The 18,347-nt window shown below is 32.8% G+C and overlaps 1 protein-coding gene across 1 annotated transcript; it reads left to right on the top strand.

Moving 5' to 3' along the window:
- The first annotated feature begins 47 nt into the window (after positions 1–47).
- LOC128216644 (cilia- and flagella-associated protein 100-like) lies at positions 48–17,949 on the top strand. Its single transcript, XM_052923262.1, has 16 exons — positions 48–83; positions 1,225–1,342; positions 1,957–2,040; positions 2,395–2,486; positions 3,067–3,247; positions 3,749–3,816; positions 4,578–4,741; positions 5,166–5,322; positions 5,929–6,116; positions 6,473–6,533; positions 8,189–8,340; positions 8,572–8,670; positions 9,234–9,350; positions 15,030–15,126; positions 15,741–15,860; positions 16,246–17,949. The coding sequence occupies exons 2-16, from the start codon at positions 1,273–1,275 to the stop codon at positions 16,360–16,362; spliced, it is 1,767 nt and encodes a 588-aa protein (XP_052779222.1). The 5' UTR covers positions 48–83; positions 1,225–1,272; the 3' UTR covers positions 16,363–17,949.
- The last annotated feature ends 398 nt before the right edge of the window (positions 17,950–18,347 follow it).

Here is an 18,347-nt window from a genome sequence, read left to right as displayed (position 1 = left end):
TTACCATTGATTAAGGTATTTTATTCCATAAGTAGTGACCAGTCAGTGTTGTCATTAGTAACAAGCGAAAATCCTGATCATAGGTAGGTTTTGGAATTAAAATCCAAAATACACGGAGTTTATGGTTTTTAATGAAATATTTGTCAGCGTAATACATTAAATAGAAAAGGTTTATCCATTTAAACATTTAGTTTCTTTCAAATCGATCGTTTCCTTTTATTTTGTCAATGGCATAAGTTTACCACATGCACATACTAAAATACTCTGTTTATACGACTCCTACCTCTATAGAATACACTGTCTATTAGACTCGAAAAGTATTTAAGGTGTTAATCAGGTATCTATTCTTTACTTTGACCAACTGTTATTAGAGTAACAAAATGATTAATCATATACATTATGTTAGACTATTTAGTCGGAACGCTTGATCCATGTTGATCATAGTCTAGTGATTTTAATGAATTTTGTTTGGGGTAGAATAATGAAACAGGTACACAAGTATCAGTAACATCATCATGTGTTCTAGGCTGTGTTTACTAACAGTGTCGCTTTCACAGTCAGAGTGTGACATAATATACTTATGCTGTCCCGTCTACATCAGCCGATTAGTAAAAGCATAACCCTTAATTGCTTTGAATAATACTTTGTCAGCCACTTCATCAAATAACACATCCAATGCGGTTACTAGCACTTATTTTATAGGTATATTTAAGAATTGAATGTTGTAGCATTGCAGTTCATTTGTGTATGAAAACATTTGGTAAGTGCACTGTTAGGGTTATTGAGACGGTAAGGGTTATTTACACTTGTTATTTAATGAAATTTGTGGAATAGTTCAACAATACATTGAAAAGTAATGCTTCCAGAACAGTTGAATGTCATGTAAATTTGGAGAGGCACAGTGTCACAAACATCACTTGTTTTATTGACGTCTCATCATTTTACCGCAATAAAAAATCACAAAGGTCAGAGACTGTCCGAAGTTGCTGCGAATACAAATGCAATTAAAAGAGTATGCATTAGAATAAGTAAGAGCAATAGGAGAAATAATTGTAAATTCATGTAAATACTAAATGGTGCAAATTATTTTTAGCTGCTTTACTTTTCAGACCTTTGAATATAAGAAGTGAATGTAGCTTGTTACGTAACAGTGGCAGGAGTTTCAAGGTTGGAAGACATGTAATTCAATTAGATTTTCATCGTTGAATTAATATTTCTTTTCAGATTCTTCAAGATTCGACATTAACTGACCAATAGAAGCTTAAAAAGAAAATGGCAGATTCCCCAACAAGGTCCAATATGGATTCGCCAGATGCATCAGTTATGTCAGGAAAAAAGTCAAGTATGTTAACTAATTATGCTTTTATAAGCATTATCATACCTCTGTTCTTACAATTAATCATTTTTTATGACCCGCTACTTGTGTTATGTTTATTTCTTAAGGATTTATATGTCGAATTAAAACTGTGTCTCTTCCCTCATACAAACTCAGAGCTTTCCTATAAAAGTTGATATACCGTATCCTGAATATTTATTTCATTTTTTTCTCAGTATAAATTTTATTCTTAGCATTACTGTTTGATAGAGTTAGAATAAAATGTTAAACTATTATAACATATGATATTCTAAAAAAAGTAATTGCAAACAAAAGTTTAGGAGAACTTTTATTTCAGGACAATTAATCATTTTTTATGACCCGCTACTTGTGTTATGTTTATTTCTAAAGGATTTATATGTCGAATTAAAACTGTGTCTCTTCCCTCATACAAACTCAGAGCTTTCCTATAAAAGTTGATATACCGTATCCTGAATATTTATTTCATTTTTTTCTCAGTATAAATTTTATTCTTAGCATTACTGTTTGATAGAGTTAGAATAAAATGTTAAACTATTATAACATATGATATTCTAAAAAAAGTAATTGCAAACGAAAGTTTAGGAGAACTTTTATTTCAGGACAAGACAACCAGTCAAGGCAATCTGGTCGTGTCACTTTCCCAAACTCTGCAAAGTCCAGCTCCAACCATTCAGTTCTTTCCGGTAAGCCACACAATTTATAAAATCTGTTAATCTAGGTGTACATGACCATTATGTGACATAGAAAATTGGACTGAACCTTGGCTACCTTTTCTCTTTTTCTTCTGTGTGATTTAAATGACATTGTCAGACAATTACACAAAAATATATTATTTTTTTAACTGATGACAACAAATATACTTGTTGTTTTGTGTCTTAAAGAATTGCAGATTTAGTGTATTATTTGCAACTGTGTACAGGTGTAAGTGAAAACATGCAGATGTGGGTCAATCAAATAGGCATGTGTATTAGTCTAGCTATTGCAAAACTCAGATGTTGTGATGCAAATGGTTTCCATCATAATAAATATGTTTACAGATGACACTGCACCAGCAGGCAATCCATTCAAAATGCCCCCAGACAGTGATATCTTCCTGATGAGGGACAAAGAGAGACAGAGAAAGAAACAGGTCAGTGTTCAGGGATTTACTGGTGGCTGTTTCATCAAGAGTCTTCGGAGCAATTTTTTCAGGGTCCATTTTCTGAAATATCTATAGCCTGGCTCAGAAAACTGAAATCTTAAATGGTTCTAAATATCTATAATATAACTTATTTTGGCAAATGATGTGTGCCTGATAGTAGTATAGATTATTTGTAACAGATACAGCATTTTTTACCATTATTGCTCCTGTTAAAATAGCTTTTTTACAACAAACTCAAGTTGTTAGTGAATATGTTCCCAGTACATAATTATTGTCCATGATACAAACAATTTCTTAGGATTATTGGGTTTTCGCCGGGAATTCCCATCTTAAAGTGACTGAGGACCCTCGTTGTTGACTAATTGAGAGTCCTGTTACCAACAAAATTAATAATGTTCATTAAATACAAGTCCAAGTTCTTTAACTAGATATAGACCTTCTATATGTAATAGTATGTTCATATAGGGAATCTTTCTCTCACTATTTTTCTCTGTACAATTATCCTTGCTAGCTGATTATAATACAGTAAACAACTAAACAATTTAATTAAATGTTTACTTCATTTCAGGAAAGGCTACGACAGCGAGACCTGAAAGTCCATGAAAAGACAACCTATGCTTCTAAGGTTAACTTTAAAACCGCCCAGATGATTAAACCAACAGACTCTGATGACGAAAAAGATGAAGAGGAAACAGACAAAGCTGTTGCTGTTAAAGACGATCCACAGTTTACCATTGCTGTTACTAGAGGTAATAGTTGGTTTATTATAAAGAAGTGTTCTTGAAAACCATATTTGAATGTACAGGGATCAGGATACAGTTTTGAAACAGGTGAAAGTTGTTGGCAATATTGGAATTTCTTTCTTTTTGCCCAATTTGTTCTGTCTTCACCATTGTTTGTAATATGAGCTTTCGGCAAACTTCTTCTCCAAGTTTCCCATTTGTTTGTTCATTATTTTACAACGATTGTGAAAGTTATATCAACTTATACTAAGTCGCACTCCTTGGCATGATGTTGTGGTTTTCTGTGGTGGGGGAAACCAGAGAATAATAACCCACTTCCTGGCTTATTGAACACCAACCAAACTCCAGGCTGGGAATTGAACCTGATCCTTGATAAAAATAATACTAATATTTGCCCTCTTTGTGTTGAAAAATGTTTAGAGAATGCTGGTGTGTCTGTTTTCTGTGAAATTTAAAAACTTCTCATCCAAGATCACACTAATCAATATTAGAAACCATCTGTTGCAGATCGCCATGTGGAGAAAGAGTCCCTTGCTGAATACATTGCAAAGAAAAGAGAAATGTTCCTAGTCCAAGTAAGTATGAATAAATGTCAATTTGGCACCCTTTGAAAAACAATGTCTCCAGTTGTCCAGCTGAATATTCAAAAAAGGCCCAATTTTATTCCGACCTCTAAAGTAAGCAAATAAAAAATATGTTATATTGTACAAATCACAGCGGGGTCTCTTCTGTTGTCTTAGGATAAGTCATTGCTTGTATAAAAGTCCCTACCTGGTATAATGAATGAAAATTTCAGGCAGCTGCAATCTAAAAGTTAAATAAGGATGACAATGGTTCTGAGTTTTTGCATTCACATTATATTACAGTGCTTAAATCTGCTGTGTTTTAATAATTTAACATTTGATTCTCAATTTATCCTGTTCTTGAAATTTGCTTTATGGTCATAAATTCAGACTGGAAATTTACTAAGGTAATTGATTCATGAATGTATTAATTCAATATACAATTCCTGAGAATTATATCACCTTAAATGAGTGTACACTATACATTGTTGCTAATCAACTCCAATTTACTACCCTATGAAAGTAAAGCATAACGATATGCAAAAAAAGCTTGAGTAAATCGCCCCAGCTTGGGTGCAAATATCACAGGAGATAGAAGCAAACTATTATTTATTATTCATAGCCTATAGTTAATGTACTATATATAGGCTAGAAAAACATAAAAAATAGTTTGCTTCTGTCTCCTGTGGTAAATTATACTTATTACACTAATATTACACCAATTTTGTTTGTCAATGAACGAAGGGTTTATGTCCTTTGATACTCCATTTCAGTACTCTCTCGGAGTGAAGAGAGATGAGACGCAAAAGCTTGAAGAAATCGCCCAGGCTGAAGAGAGGAAGCTCGAGCTTGCTGAACAATACCTTGAGGAGGACGCTGCCATGTTCGATGAATTCCTCAAGGAAAACGATGCCAACTCAAATGAAGCTGTCAAAATGTAAGTTAAAGATAACATTGCTGATGTGATGGCAGCTTTGAATTTATTGTTACCATAAGGAAATGAGTTTATACTGATTTCTTTTAGTTCCATTGTGACAAATGCTGATAGCTTATAATATCACTCTCTAGGCTGTTTCTATGGCAGAATCAAGTACTGGTGTCCATTTTGAGAGACCATGAGAAAGTACCCCTGATGGGGATCAAACTCACAACCTCTTGAGTGAGAGGCGGGCACCTATATCAATTAACCACTCTCAACCTTATAATAAGAAAATTGAAATTTCAACACTCTATTTTTATGTTTTGACCTAATTTGTGAGCATTATTTTTTGTGACCTTATAATGATGGCATGAAATGTGTCTGTACATACATACACAATAGATTTGGATTGCAAACATTATGGAATTCTCCTATTTTTCAGCGCTGAGTTGGAAACCAAAGCCAAACTAGAGAAAGTCCAAGAAATAAAGAGAATCAATGCTAACATGATGTCAATAAAATCAGAGATCTCTAAATACGAAGACACACTCAAAGAATACCAGATGTACAGAGTTTTCCTGGAAAATCTTACCCCACCAGTGAGTATTTCCATATAAAATTTGTTATTTTCCAGCACTACCTGATTATTGAAGCGGATTAGACTGCTAAAACCAAAACTAACATATTGATGGTTTAAAATTCTTTGAATGATTTTATTTGACAATACAGTTACTTTACAGTCATTGAAATTAGGATGAACAAGCCCAAATTCTTATACTATTGCTTGGCATCAACGAGCCCTACTATATAAATACAAAATTTGAGCAAGCCCGGGAGACATTTCACCAGTGCAGGGCCTGTGGACTGTTGTTTTTGTGTGTGTGTGTGTTTTTTTAATTGTGTTACGTCTATGAAGCATGGCATTGACATGACATTGTCATCTCTGGTTTCATACTCACTTAGGAATGACCTGTTGTAGAGTCTTTGACCTTGGTATGCACATTGGCCATGGTTTGTAGATGACTGCTATACATTTTGGAGTCAGTAGTTCAAAGGTCAAGGATAGAGTGACCTTTGTGCTCCTCATTCACAGACCAGTGACACATTTGATTCTCGGAACTCTAGTTTTATCAAAATAGAATAAGTCATTCCTTTTTTATTCAATGCTGTAAACATTGTCATGGTATTGTACAATTTCTTTATAGGAAATCAAGCAAGATATGGACTCCAGAAAGCAAAAGAAGCGCGAAGAACGGCGCCGAGTGAGAGAAAAAGAAAGAGCTGCTCAGCGAACCACTTCCGATCTTGTCCAAGAAAAGCCAGACAGTCGCAAGGGAAAAAGGGCAGGAAGAGGACTCACAGACCTTGCTAAAAAGAGTTCAGCATCTAAGAGGTTCATTGTCAATTTATTGAGTTTTATGGTCTTTGATTATGTCTTGGGGATTTAAGATTTTTTGAATGAATAATATAATAAAAGTCTTTGAGAGTTAATGATTAAAATAGTCTGTCATATTCAGTAAACCCAAAATCTAAAGCTGTATTGAAATGTCTCTCTGAAAGGATGAAAATGATTAAGCATTTTTGCAAAAATGTTGATTAAGCCATTTTTTTTAAACTAAGGATGAGAAAAATCAAATGGAGGCACGATATACATTGAAGGTGGGAAAATTTCCAATTATATGACAATAAAACAAAATAAAAATAATCTATCTCTGGATTAATTTATTCTTTTCTCATGCACTCAAACAGGACAGCAGAACAAGAAAGCACGATTTCCACGGTGACAGAATCTGATGATGACAGTGATGAGGTAAACTGAGGGAATATAATTATTAATTCTATGTTTTTAAAATAAAATTTATCATAACTAATCAGATAAGAAATCATTGCAAACAATTTAAATCCTTTTTAGCAGAAAGACAATTGTATTAGATTTGGATCAAATTAAGATTTAATAACGTGTTACTATTAGCATCTTACAGATTTTGAAAATGGCGATGAATAACCATTTTTCTTTCTTGATTAAGTCCCTACTGATAATTACCCTGTCTGGGTTAAATTGACATCATCTCATTAGTAAATAGGTCTTCTAATTTTCAGTATAAAAAAAATGTATATATTGGTTTCAAAAGGCAATGACATTATAATTATTTTGGCTGGTGTAGAGTGTCTCGGACACAGAATGCAGCAACACTGAATCTGACAGTGACAACAGTGATTTGGTCTGTTCGATGTTTTTGTATCTGACATGTTGGGGTGAAGCTATAACATTGAATGTGCCAACTCTGATGATAAGAAATGCAGTTTCCAAATAATAAAATCTGTTGACGTGACCATTGTTTTTATGTCAACATATCATTTTTTCTTAAATGAGTATTCTTGAATGTACTACCGTTATGTTCCAGCATGTTCATCCATTCAAATATAAATGACATGACACTTAAAAATAAAATTATATCCGCCATTGGTTTACATAACCAAAAAATCTATTGAATCAAATTTATTTTTATTATTTTGTCTCTGCATTTCATATAGTTTTTTCAAAGAAGGCCAGCTAAGGGTATATCGATATTGGAGATGAGCTTCTCCCCAACATGTCAGACAATGTCAGGGTAGCTACTATGGTGTACCAGTATGACCATCACATACTCATACATTTGTCGTCCACAGAATGGTTGATGGATATATATTGTATACAACTTAAAAGTTGCAGTATTAAGTTATACCTTAACCATTTAGTATTTATAACAATTATTATATCAATGCATGTTGTGCACACTTAATGTACATGTATAAAAACCTCAAGATTAATAAATGCTCATACACTTGTGACATAAAATCCTTATTAAATTTAATTGCACCAATAATGTGCTGTATTCATATTGTTTCACCTGTTTGATGTATTTTCACTGTAATTTGGTAATGTTTACAGAACTTCGCAGATATTAAAACCTCATTGAGGTTCCAACTATCGGAACTGCTTAGAAAGGTTCAATAGAGTTGATCATGTTTCTTACTTTACAGTTAAACCGTTATAGTTATATGTACTGAATAATTAAAAAGCATGTGTTATGTTATGAAAATTTGCATTATGATAAATAGTTCAATAGATGGTTATTCCAGTTATATTTCATGAAGAATTTCATTAAAGTTAGTCATGTATGTTCAATTGTCTGTTTTGCAAAGAAAAATTATGTTTCCAGAAATATTTCAATATTTTAACTTATGGTCTTGTTCAGTCTTCAAGAATTGTACCTTTTTTTTTAAAACATGCCAAAAAAATAATTTTTGTTCACCAACAAAATATTTGTAAGTATTTAACTATCAAAACAAAATGTTTGTGTGTTTAAATAAAGTTTCAGCTATTTGATTTTCCTTTGAGCAAGTGAATTTCGTTTTTTCCAAGTGCCCAAAATGCTTTATCCTTAAAACTTCCTTTCACACGCACACTTCCCTTTTTTCCAGGATCTAGAGCTGTTTTTCACGGATCCCCAGCAGTTGTTGGACATCTTCGCTGAGCTGGAGGAACAGAACCTCTCCCTGATCCAGAACAGCCAAGAGACTGAGGAGGCTTTGGAGGAAATGAAACAGACCATCAAACTGACCAAGCAGAAAATGTAAGTGATATAGACCATCAAAATAAACAGACTATTAAGCTGACCAAGCAGAAATGTAAGTTAAATAGAACATCAAACTAAACAGACTATTAAGCTGACCAAGCAGAAAAAGGAATGAAACTGCCATAATAGTCAATGGAGGTTTCTTAAGGTGTGATTTATTGTTAGGAAAACCATGACTTATTTGTGCTTTTTTTGTGTGGAAGTCATTTGACCAACATTTTATTTCAGGGAAAAAGAAACAGCTATTTTGAAAGAACAGATAGACAAACTCAACACACAGATCAGAAAAGAGGAGAAGCGAGCAGAGGATTTAAAAATCAAAGCAAAGTAAGAACATAGTGGTAACCATGGTACAAGGGTAAACAACCTTTTTTTAGATATTTCGACTGTTTAAGTGAACAATTGATCATTAGTATTATTGTTCATTTTCTTTGAGTGTTATAGAAATAATGAACAAGTTATTTCTCAGCCACAAGTCACTGTGATGAGCTATGTGTGTATAGAGCCTTAGGATGCATTTTAGCAAATTATTTTATAGTTTTTGATTGATAACATTAAAGTAGAAATGGCGGGTATCCTTGAATCTTCCATAAACTTTTAAACAACAGAACTTTGAATACTTTGTTATAATGGTAAATTACATTTTGGTGAAACCAAAAACAGATGAATGATATGAGGCTGGACTACTCTAATATAAATATTCATAACTGTTTTACTATTGGAGAGATTTAATAGTCACATGATAACCAAAAAAATGTATGTGGGCTTAGACTCAATTCTTTTGTAAAGAAGTAGGTAATTGTTTTGTGAGGCATAAAACAATTTTAGTATCAAGTCAAATGGCTGCAGCTGAAATAAGATATCGTATGAATGTTTGCCGTCTTTTTCAGAATGTTTTCATATGGAGAGTTTAAACAAGAAGATCAGGAGAAAATGTTAGGGCAGCTCAACAAAAAAGTCGAGGAAGTATATCGAAGCTGTATAGGCGACAATGAGGCAAACATTAGGTCAGTTGCTGAATCTAAATTTTACCCCACCCACCCTGTAAACATACATGGTCTTCAGAAAATCAGTTTTGGTTTATGTCTTTGGGTAATCGAGATTTATGTTCCCTACATACCTGTTTATATATCTATTTAAAGCATATAATGTTTATCTTATCTTCCACAGAAACAGTGAAAAATAACCAAAAGTTATAGGAACCCTCACGTTTTTGGACCAAAATAAAAAAAATCTCTTTAATGCATCTGAAAACTCTAACATCATAATTATCTTACTCTTTTGTACAAAAATTGCAGAAAAAAATACAATTAAAGTAATACAAAACAAAAACTGGATTTAGTGTGTAACAAATCCATGCTGGTACAGTTAAGAAAAACTTAGAAAACTGACAACAAAACCACTCGCCCTCAAGGTCTCTTACATAAACTGAGTGGTAATCTTTTTTTTATTACTTTAGCATAGATCAACATTTGTTGAAGGGTTCATGTGATCAGTATCTTAAGTTTTAACACTCCTTATGATTTTCCACACTTTATTTTGTCATTAAAAAAGAGTGCATGATAAAACATGAGCGTCAGTCCCTTTAAGGCATGAAATCAGTATGTTACATCATATTTTATCCTTAGAATCATGTGTGAGCAAATGTAGAAAATATTATTCCTTACAAATCTCATCAAAGCTTTGGATTGACCAACATTTGGCAAAGGTTTTTTATGCAACAATTAAATATAGTTACCCAAAGGCGTAAATCATTTGATTAAACTATGAAGAAGACCATGTGTATTTGTTTACATGACTGTGGAGGTAAATGTCCAACCTTGTCAAGTTCATGTATAATCTTAACAAAATCGAATGGATTCTCTGCTTATACAGGGTATAATTTTTAAAATTAAAAAAAGAAGAAGAAAAACAAATAATGTTGGGTTAATAGCGCATAAGCAATATATGGGGTTTATGGCACGGAACAGTATGGGGTTTAAATAGAACAGAAACAATATGGAGTTAATGGCAGGGACACAATATATGTTTGATGACACAGAAACAATATGGTCAAAGGTCAAAACCATAATTAAAGCAGCCTTTCTATTTAGATTGAAATGCCATAGAAACAATATTGAGTTAGAAACCATATGAGGTAAATGGGATATAAAGAACATGGGTGAAAGACACAAAAATCAATATATGTGAATGGCAAAAACAATATGGGGTTCATGGCAAATAGACATGATTGGGTTAATGGCACTTACGCCCAAGGGGGTTAACTGCATAGAAACAATATGGGTTCATGGAGGGACTATTTATGGATACCAACAGAGATTTCATTCATTTTGAAAATAACTTTGTAATGACTGTTATTCCAGAACTAAATCAGTTTACACATGTGTTCTATAATCATATAAACAGCATAGTATTTATTCTACTATTGTGATTTAACATTCCATAGTTTCTAATCAAATAGACCTAAAGAGACTGGGTTCCAGACTTAACACAATTCATCTCTAATTAAAATAAAACATTAAAATGCAAAGTTAAGTTTCAGTGTTATTTTCAAATTGGCAAAGATTTTTATTACTTTATGGCACAGACCTAAATTGTGTACATGTCTCTGAAGGTCAGAACCACTGTGGAGCCTAGTTTGTAGTTATACTAACTGCAGTTATAGAATCACTTAGAAATACAGTCTTTTTAATCATGAAAAATCTCCCAAGTGATTCTATAACAGCTTGTAATAGTGATGAAGCTGATTGTAACTTTGCTAATATGACACAACAGTCTGCACAAAATTACAAAGGCCAAGGGTTGTAAGAAAGATTTTCCGGACCTTAAAAAATATCAGTAATTGAAGCCAAATTTGGTAATTTGTGTGTTTAAATAGTTTCAGCTGTTTGATTTTCCTTTGGGCAAGTGAATTTTGTTTTTCCAAGGGCCCACAATGTTTTATCCTTTTAAAACTTATTTTGTGCAGACTGTCACTGTATAGATTATTTATCTGTGACTTGTTATGGTTTACTGAGTTATTTTGCGAATTTTGCTCTCGATTTATTAATAAAGCTTTTACTGAAATGGAACTAAGACATTATATATGTTAAACAAAGTTGAATATGCCGGTACATGTCACAAATGAACAATCTCCTGTGTGATCATTCTCATATTTTCTTAGAACCATTGAGGCCATCTTATTAATGATCTTATTGTATCTCAAATTTTCTAATCAATTATATAACAACGATATTTATTTACAAAAAAGAAATTTTGGCTTGAATTATTAGTCTATGCTTATTTAAATTAATAATTTCAATAATTTTAATTTTTATTTTATTTTTGGCACTTGCCTAGAATTCAGTCGAAAATTATGGTCTCTGAGACATTTCGTTCAACGCTCGATTTAAGATGGTCTCAAAATATTTGTGGTATTTTGTTTGATTTGCTTATATAACTGTATAAATATTATTGTACCTTATCATGGTATTATAATTAACAAAATGAAAAACACTTGTACTTTGTGGCATGTTCTAAGACCTTCCAAACTTCTTCACAATAAATCAGATTTCGGAATGTACATCATGCAGAGTTTTCTGAAATTCATCAATTTTTTTTTTTAAATTAGTCAACCCAATACTGTTTTAAGATATCCAGCCAAAAAGTACAAATGAAACTAATTTGTTGAGTATGATGTGTGATAAGGCCAGAGTAAAAATAGTTTTTAGATTCTCGTGTGTATTTTTCTCAAAAATAACATGTGGGAAATTTTAATTACAAAGATTACTGTTTACACCATCTGACCTCTTCTCTTTGATGCCAATATTTAAAGCTGCACTCTCACAGATTGAATGTTTTGACAACTTTTTTATTTTTTGTCTTGGAACGAGCCAATTTTTGCGAAATTCTATGGAAACAAGTGATATAAGACTGCTGACAAAAAATAGATCACAGATTTTTATATTGAAGTTCAAAAATTAATGTTTTATGCATTTTTCTTAAACTGTTAGTAACGGTTTAAGCCATAAAACATTGATTTTCGAACGGAAATATGCAAATATGCGATGTGATCTTTTGTCAGCATTCTTTTATCATTGGTTTGCAGATATTTACGCAAAAATTTGCTCTTTCCAAGACAAAAAATAAAAAAGATGCAAGAAGGGTAAATCTGTGAGAGTGCAGCTTTAATTCTCAAATGAAAACTAGTGGGGCTTGTCTTCAAAATGAAATGGGCAGGGATAAGAATCTGGAAAATATTTTCTCTGGTCTTTGTGATTAATGCTTGTTAACAGTCATACATATTAATATGTAATGACTCATAGAATTTCAGGATCGAAATTGAACATTTCTGAGGACTGGGAACTCATATTGAGCATGTAACCCATCAAGTTGACTTTAAACGTTAAGAGGGATGGAAAGAAAATAGATCCATGTAGCAATATTCAATAAATAAATAAGCATGGGGGCCTTTTCCTTTCCATCTCTTTATTTAATAGTTCAAAATCATTACATTGTTTTAGTTCTTTTCATTTTATTCCTGTTTGTTTATTAGTTATTGTAGAAGGCCAGATTTCCTGAGAAGTTTGGGGTGTTAACGGTGATGCATAAGCATTAGATTCAACTCTTGCTTTTAAGGCACTGGATATGGTTGACTGACTCTATTTCCTCTAAGTTCAGTATTTGCAACTGAAAATTCCTATTTCTTATATAACTCAAACAACATGATTAGGATGAAGGCTCATGAAAATGTGTTGTCCTCTCCAGCCAGCATTGTACTAAGTGATTTTAAACAATTATGATTTTTTGTACAGTACTTCTAGTATGAACGGGAAAAAGGTGGATTTGTCTGGGTAAATTAGCAAAGATGTGTCACAAGTTTTTGTCAGATGTTGTTTTACACAGAACATTATTTGTTTTGTATGATCGCTCAAAATGTTTGTTGTTTTACACAAAACATGAACGTTACTGGTTACTTTGTAATGTTGTTTGTCTTTAAGGCTGTGTTCTGGCAATTTAAAATAGATTAGTAGTGATTTGCATGCATCGGGAATATATGCGTTGTCCGAGCCGCTTGGCTAAGTTCCTAAAGCACCTGAAATGCATGCTTTCATGAGGTTCCACTGGTTCAATAACCAGACTGGCCAAATACTTTTCTGAGCATGTGACATACATACAGCCTGTTGTGTTCAGAGTAATTTTGTTTGAAGTATTTTAAGTTCCATGTTGTATATCACTACACTTGCATATTGACAGTCAGGCTTTCTATTTCCATGTGATGATACATGTTATTACGGAACTTAAGTTTTAGCAAAAAAAAACATTGTACTGAAATCACAGAGAATTACATACTAATTAAGGAGATTAAATGCCTGGTCTATAAACACTTTCACTATGAAATGGCAAAAACGCTTTATCTACCAGATCTTGGCATCATATCCTTCAGAATATAAAACTTGCACATTTGGCATTCAATTGGTTTATGATCAACAAGGTTGATTTTGTCTTCTGTCTTCTGTCTGTGTTTGATTCAGGTTCATCTCTCTGGTTGAGTTAAAATCACTCGGACTGAGTAATCTTTGGAAGTGAGATTTTAGTGCTAGAAGGATTGGATTCTTCAATTTGTGAACCAGGAGAAATTGATAGATTGATTTCTTTTCTTTTCTTTCTACTTCTACATAGTTATCACATATCATTCCAGTTTCTTTCATTTCAATAGCCATAGCTTTTCACTTTCACTGCTAGCTTACTTTGCCTAGTTTTCACTTGATGCACAATAACAAGCTTTTCACGAATGTTTCTTTTTACATATTTCTCACAGCTGAAAATAATAAATAAGTACAGAATTTTTTAATAGAAAAGCACTAAAAATAATTTCAACCTCAATTTAGCTTTGTCGCTAGAACCAATTTCTACTAACGAGTGATCCATGCCCTTCTAGATTAATTTAGAATTCTGGAATAATGTCTGAAAAGTTTGACCTTTTGTCAGTGTCTATGGCCTTTAAAGTTCAGGGTCTCAACTGTTACAGTCAAGGTCATTTTTTCTTGTTGACCTTGAAAAGGTTGGAGAGATTTTGCTCTGTCTTACATGTAGGTGCCTTATTTGTTGATTCAACAATCCTGAAGACATATCTTAGACCTACAAGGTTTGTTGCTATGGCAGTATCATCGGTATGCTGGAATGCATACCCCTTATAGAATATATCATTACCTGTGTGTAGGTAAGTTTTTGCATGTTAAAGTTGCTGTCAATTTGTTGTGTTGTAATTTGAGATGTTGTACTGTGTTGCTTGTGTTTGTATAGTAAACTCACCTTGGCGGAACAATATAAATTTAAATGTTTTATAACTGTTGATATTTAATAAGCATATTTTTGTCAAAGTGAGTTTATTTCTTTATACTTAATGTGTTGTTTGTTTTTTCAGATTTATATACAGAAATAATTATGTCAGCAGTCCACTCTTGCATTTCATCTATTTGATACATTTCATCATTTTGAACAGTCACGCTGTCGCAGATTCATCAATTCAAGTGACTTTAAATGCCAAAAAAAGTTTAAAATGAAAGTCACGGGACCTATATATTTTATTTACTATGGTATATTTGCTTCGGGCATCATTCGATGGCACATTATTTTTCATAAAGTACACTTTTCACCTAATCTCATTGTCCACTGCCTAACACACATATTGTTTGTGTATATAGCACACTTCAGATGTTGACAAACATTGAGAACCGCCTCGAAGAGCTGTTCGAACAGATAGAAACTATGCCACAGGATAAGGTGGAAGCCGCAGAAAAGGTACATTGAAATGTTGAGATAGGTTTGCCTTATTGTTTTGGTTAGATCCACTGTTAGGGAAAAGTATGTTATTGTCAGGGTTAGGTCTAATATCTTTTTGGGTAAGGTCCATTTGATGGTTTTATCCATTCTAATGTTTGGGTTAAATCCATTGAACTGTTACTGAACTGTTTGGGTAATGTCCACTGAACTGTTTGGGTAATGCCAACTACTGTTTGGGTAATATGTAAATTTATGACCACTGAATTGCTAGGTTGATGTCCATTAAACTGTTGGAGTTAAGTCTATTGAACTGTACTATTGGGGCTACATGTATATGCCTGTCAACTGAACTGTTGGGGTGGGTCCACTGAATAGTTGGGGTCATGTCCACTGGACTGTTGGGATGGGGTCACTGAATAGTTGGGGTCATGTCCACTGGACTGTTGGGATGGGGTCACTGAACCGTTAGTGTACCGGTAGGATACATCAAACTGATAGAATTAAGCTAACGTATATCATCTTGCAAGTCATTGAGATACAATGATGAAAATATTCGAGCACAAATTGTTCTGAACATGCCACTTTTATTATCTAGGGATGTTTAAACATTAACATGTAAATATTAATCCTAGGCCAAGGATAAGGAACGTCGGTTGAAACTGCGCGAGGAGAAGATGGAACAGCAGCGGTTACACCAGGAGGAGCGTGTACGCAAAGCATTGGAGCGCGCAAAGGCAGAACCAAAGAAACAGGTATGTTAAGTGAGGAGAAAAAGTGTGTAAGGATTCAAAATTTGCATGGATGTGCAAAAACCTTGGAAATAACTCAAAAGATTTTAAAGATATTCAAATTAAACTTTGTGCACACATTGCCGGAGACAATGTGCTCATTCCTTTGGCCCACTCAGAAAACATAACTAAGCATGACATAATGTTTACAAAAATTATTTTTGTGAAATTCTTGATACAACTTAATTTTCTGTACAAATGTATTTACTACAACCCTTTTGCCAAACAACCATAGACATGATAGAGAGTGAATGCTGATGAGTAGGTCTAACACAGGATCAACTATCCAGCATCACCATTATATATATACATATGCTTGTTACAATCTTTCCAATTTCCCCCTTTTCAGACTGGCAGAAAACTTGTGTTCAGATCGGAGCCGCCCCGCCACAAGAAAAAGGAAGACGATAGAAATGACCTTCAAAGCAAAGAGGAAGAAGAGCTAGCATATTTCTTTAGTTGGTAGTTTCGCATTTTGGGCTGAATTTTAAGATGGCATTTTTTCCCAAAAAATGATAAACTACAAATGTAAGAAAAAAATATGCAAAACCAGAAGACTTTTATTTACAGCAGTGTTAGTAGTTTTCAATATTCTTTGCAATCATAATACTAAAATTTATGACATAACTTCAATGAAGCTTTTAAAACAATTGAGTGTTCTCTTTTTTTCACTTTATCTTCACAAATTATCACACAGTTATTTCAGTCTATGAATTTATCTGAAACACGTTATTCTGATTCTTCACAAGACATTGTATTTATGCCATACATCAGTTCTTTAAAAACACTGTAGATTGTTTAAATTTTGCTAGGTCCTTTATTCCTGATTTTGATGTTTTTACCAATTTGAAAAGTTTTAATTTGCAAAGCTGTCATTTTATCATATGCAGACATCTCTAAGTTGATATTTCTGCTAGGTTTTAAATATACATGTGTCTTAATTAATTAGCAAGAAAAAAAACACAAAAATAAAACCTTTATGGAATTTTACAATCTACAGTTCATCTTTTTCTTTTGAATTGCGTTAAGTAGAAATCGGTCTTATTGTTCATTATTAAGTTAGCAGTTATTAGCATCATATCAAATATGTGATATGTAAATTACATTAAAAGTGAAAATGGCTTAAAAAACACATTACACCATGGCCCTGCTATTTTTTTCTGGGTCACAAAAAGAGCTATGATGTTATAATTCTTGCCTACATCATATTTATCATAAGACTTATTTCTTCTTGTTGCAGTTCTTTTTACACACCAGTAAAAAAGGTGCTGAAAATACACAAACATTTAGAGTAGGAGAGTATAGGGCAATGTTAAGCCTAGCCTAGGTCAAATGCAAATGTGGGAACATTGTTCTATGTGATTTACATTATATTTTTGTGCTTAAATTCGAGACTGTGTCATAAGTCTGTAATAAATGTGACTTTTTTCATATATCTGAAAGCATTGTAATACAACACATGTATATATACAGTATGAACTTATTTGATTACAGAAATGACCGGAATTCTTTTACATGTATTTTTGTTATTATATTTATTATCAGATATTGCAACAACCCAAGAGTCTCATAATTGAAAGCAGTGTTAACAGAAAATATTTAATGATCTAAATACTGTTGTTCTCAATCTGAACACTGTTACTCTTGAAGAAATTGAAAACATGTGCAAATAAGAACTAATTTGTGACCTTAAATAGCCTGAAACAGTCCCTATATCTCTTGCTTTGTATCTTACAATTGAACATTGTACGATTTTGAACATCCATTTTCATTTATACGAGTAGATTAATAGTTTAATCCGTCATTCGTAAAAAGAGTATGATCCAGTATTAACTGGGTTTTTTATGACAATGTATACTTATCTGTATACATGTACTGCCATTTTATTCGCTCTTTGTGATAGATCATAAACATATTGTATTATAAATTTATTGAATAATTTATCAAATGTATTTTATGTCTCATAATTTGAGAAAATTTCAAATGTATAGTTTTCTGTTAGTGATATTTGACCATTTATAATCATGTCTAAAAATTGAAGAAAAAAAATGAAATAAAAATGTTAAAAAAGATTAATTTTAGTTATTTTAGATATAGAAATACAAGTACATGTAGTACTATAAGTCATTGAAATCAGAAGATATATCACCAAGCGTCGTTCTTTCAAGTGAGAATGTGCATGGTGTAGTGGTATAGGTTTCAGGAAGCACCTTGTCATTGACTCAAAATATTGACCCCGGTCTTAGTATCTACTTGTTCAAACTATGCCTTTACCCTTTTTGCTTCCAAGTCCAACAGGACTGACAATGCCCATTTGCGCCAATCCAGCCAGACCGACCCTATCTTTAAAACAAATCCTCTTTTAAAAAAGTGCGGATCTGATTCATCACCAACTTCCCTTACCTACATTGTTCTAAAGGCTGTTCAGAAAACAGATTTGTGTGCGATTCT

This window comes from Mya arenaria, chromosome 14 (assembly GCF_026914265.1).
Source record: "Mya arenaria isolate MELC-2E11 chromosome 14, ASM2691426v1".
Classification (NCBI taxonomy): Eukaryota; Metazoa; Mollusca; class Bivalvia; order Myida; family Myidae; genus Mya; species Mya arenaria.
Note: the sequence above shows the minus strand (reverse complement) of the source record. Positions and strands in the feature narration are given on the sequence as shown.

Bases quoted from the DNA above. Each gene is read 5' to 3' on its own strand.
- LOC128216644 (XM_052923262.1), top strand. From the start codon at position 1,273: ATGGCAGATTCCCCAACAAGGTCCAATATGGATTCGCCAGATGCATCA. The intron at 2,487-3,066 runs GTCAGTGTTCAG...ACTTCATTTCAG, and splicing joins AGAGACAGAGAAAGAAACAG to GAAAGGCTACGACAGCGAGA. The intron at 15,127-15,740 runs GTACATTGAAAT...TATTAATCCTAG, and splicing joins AGGTGGAAGCCGCAGAAAAG to GCCAAGGATAAGGAACGTCG.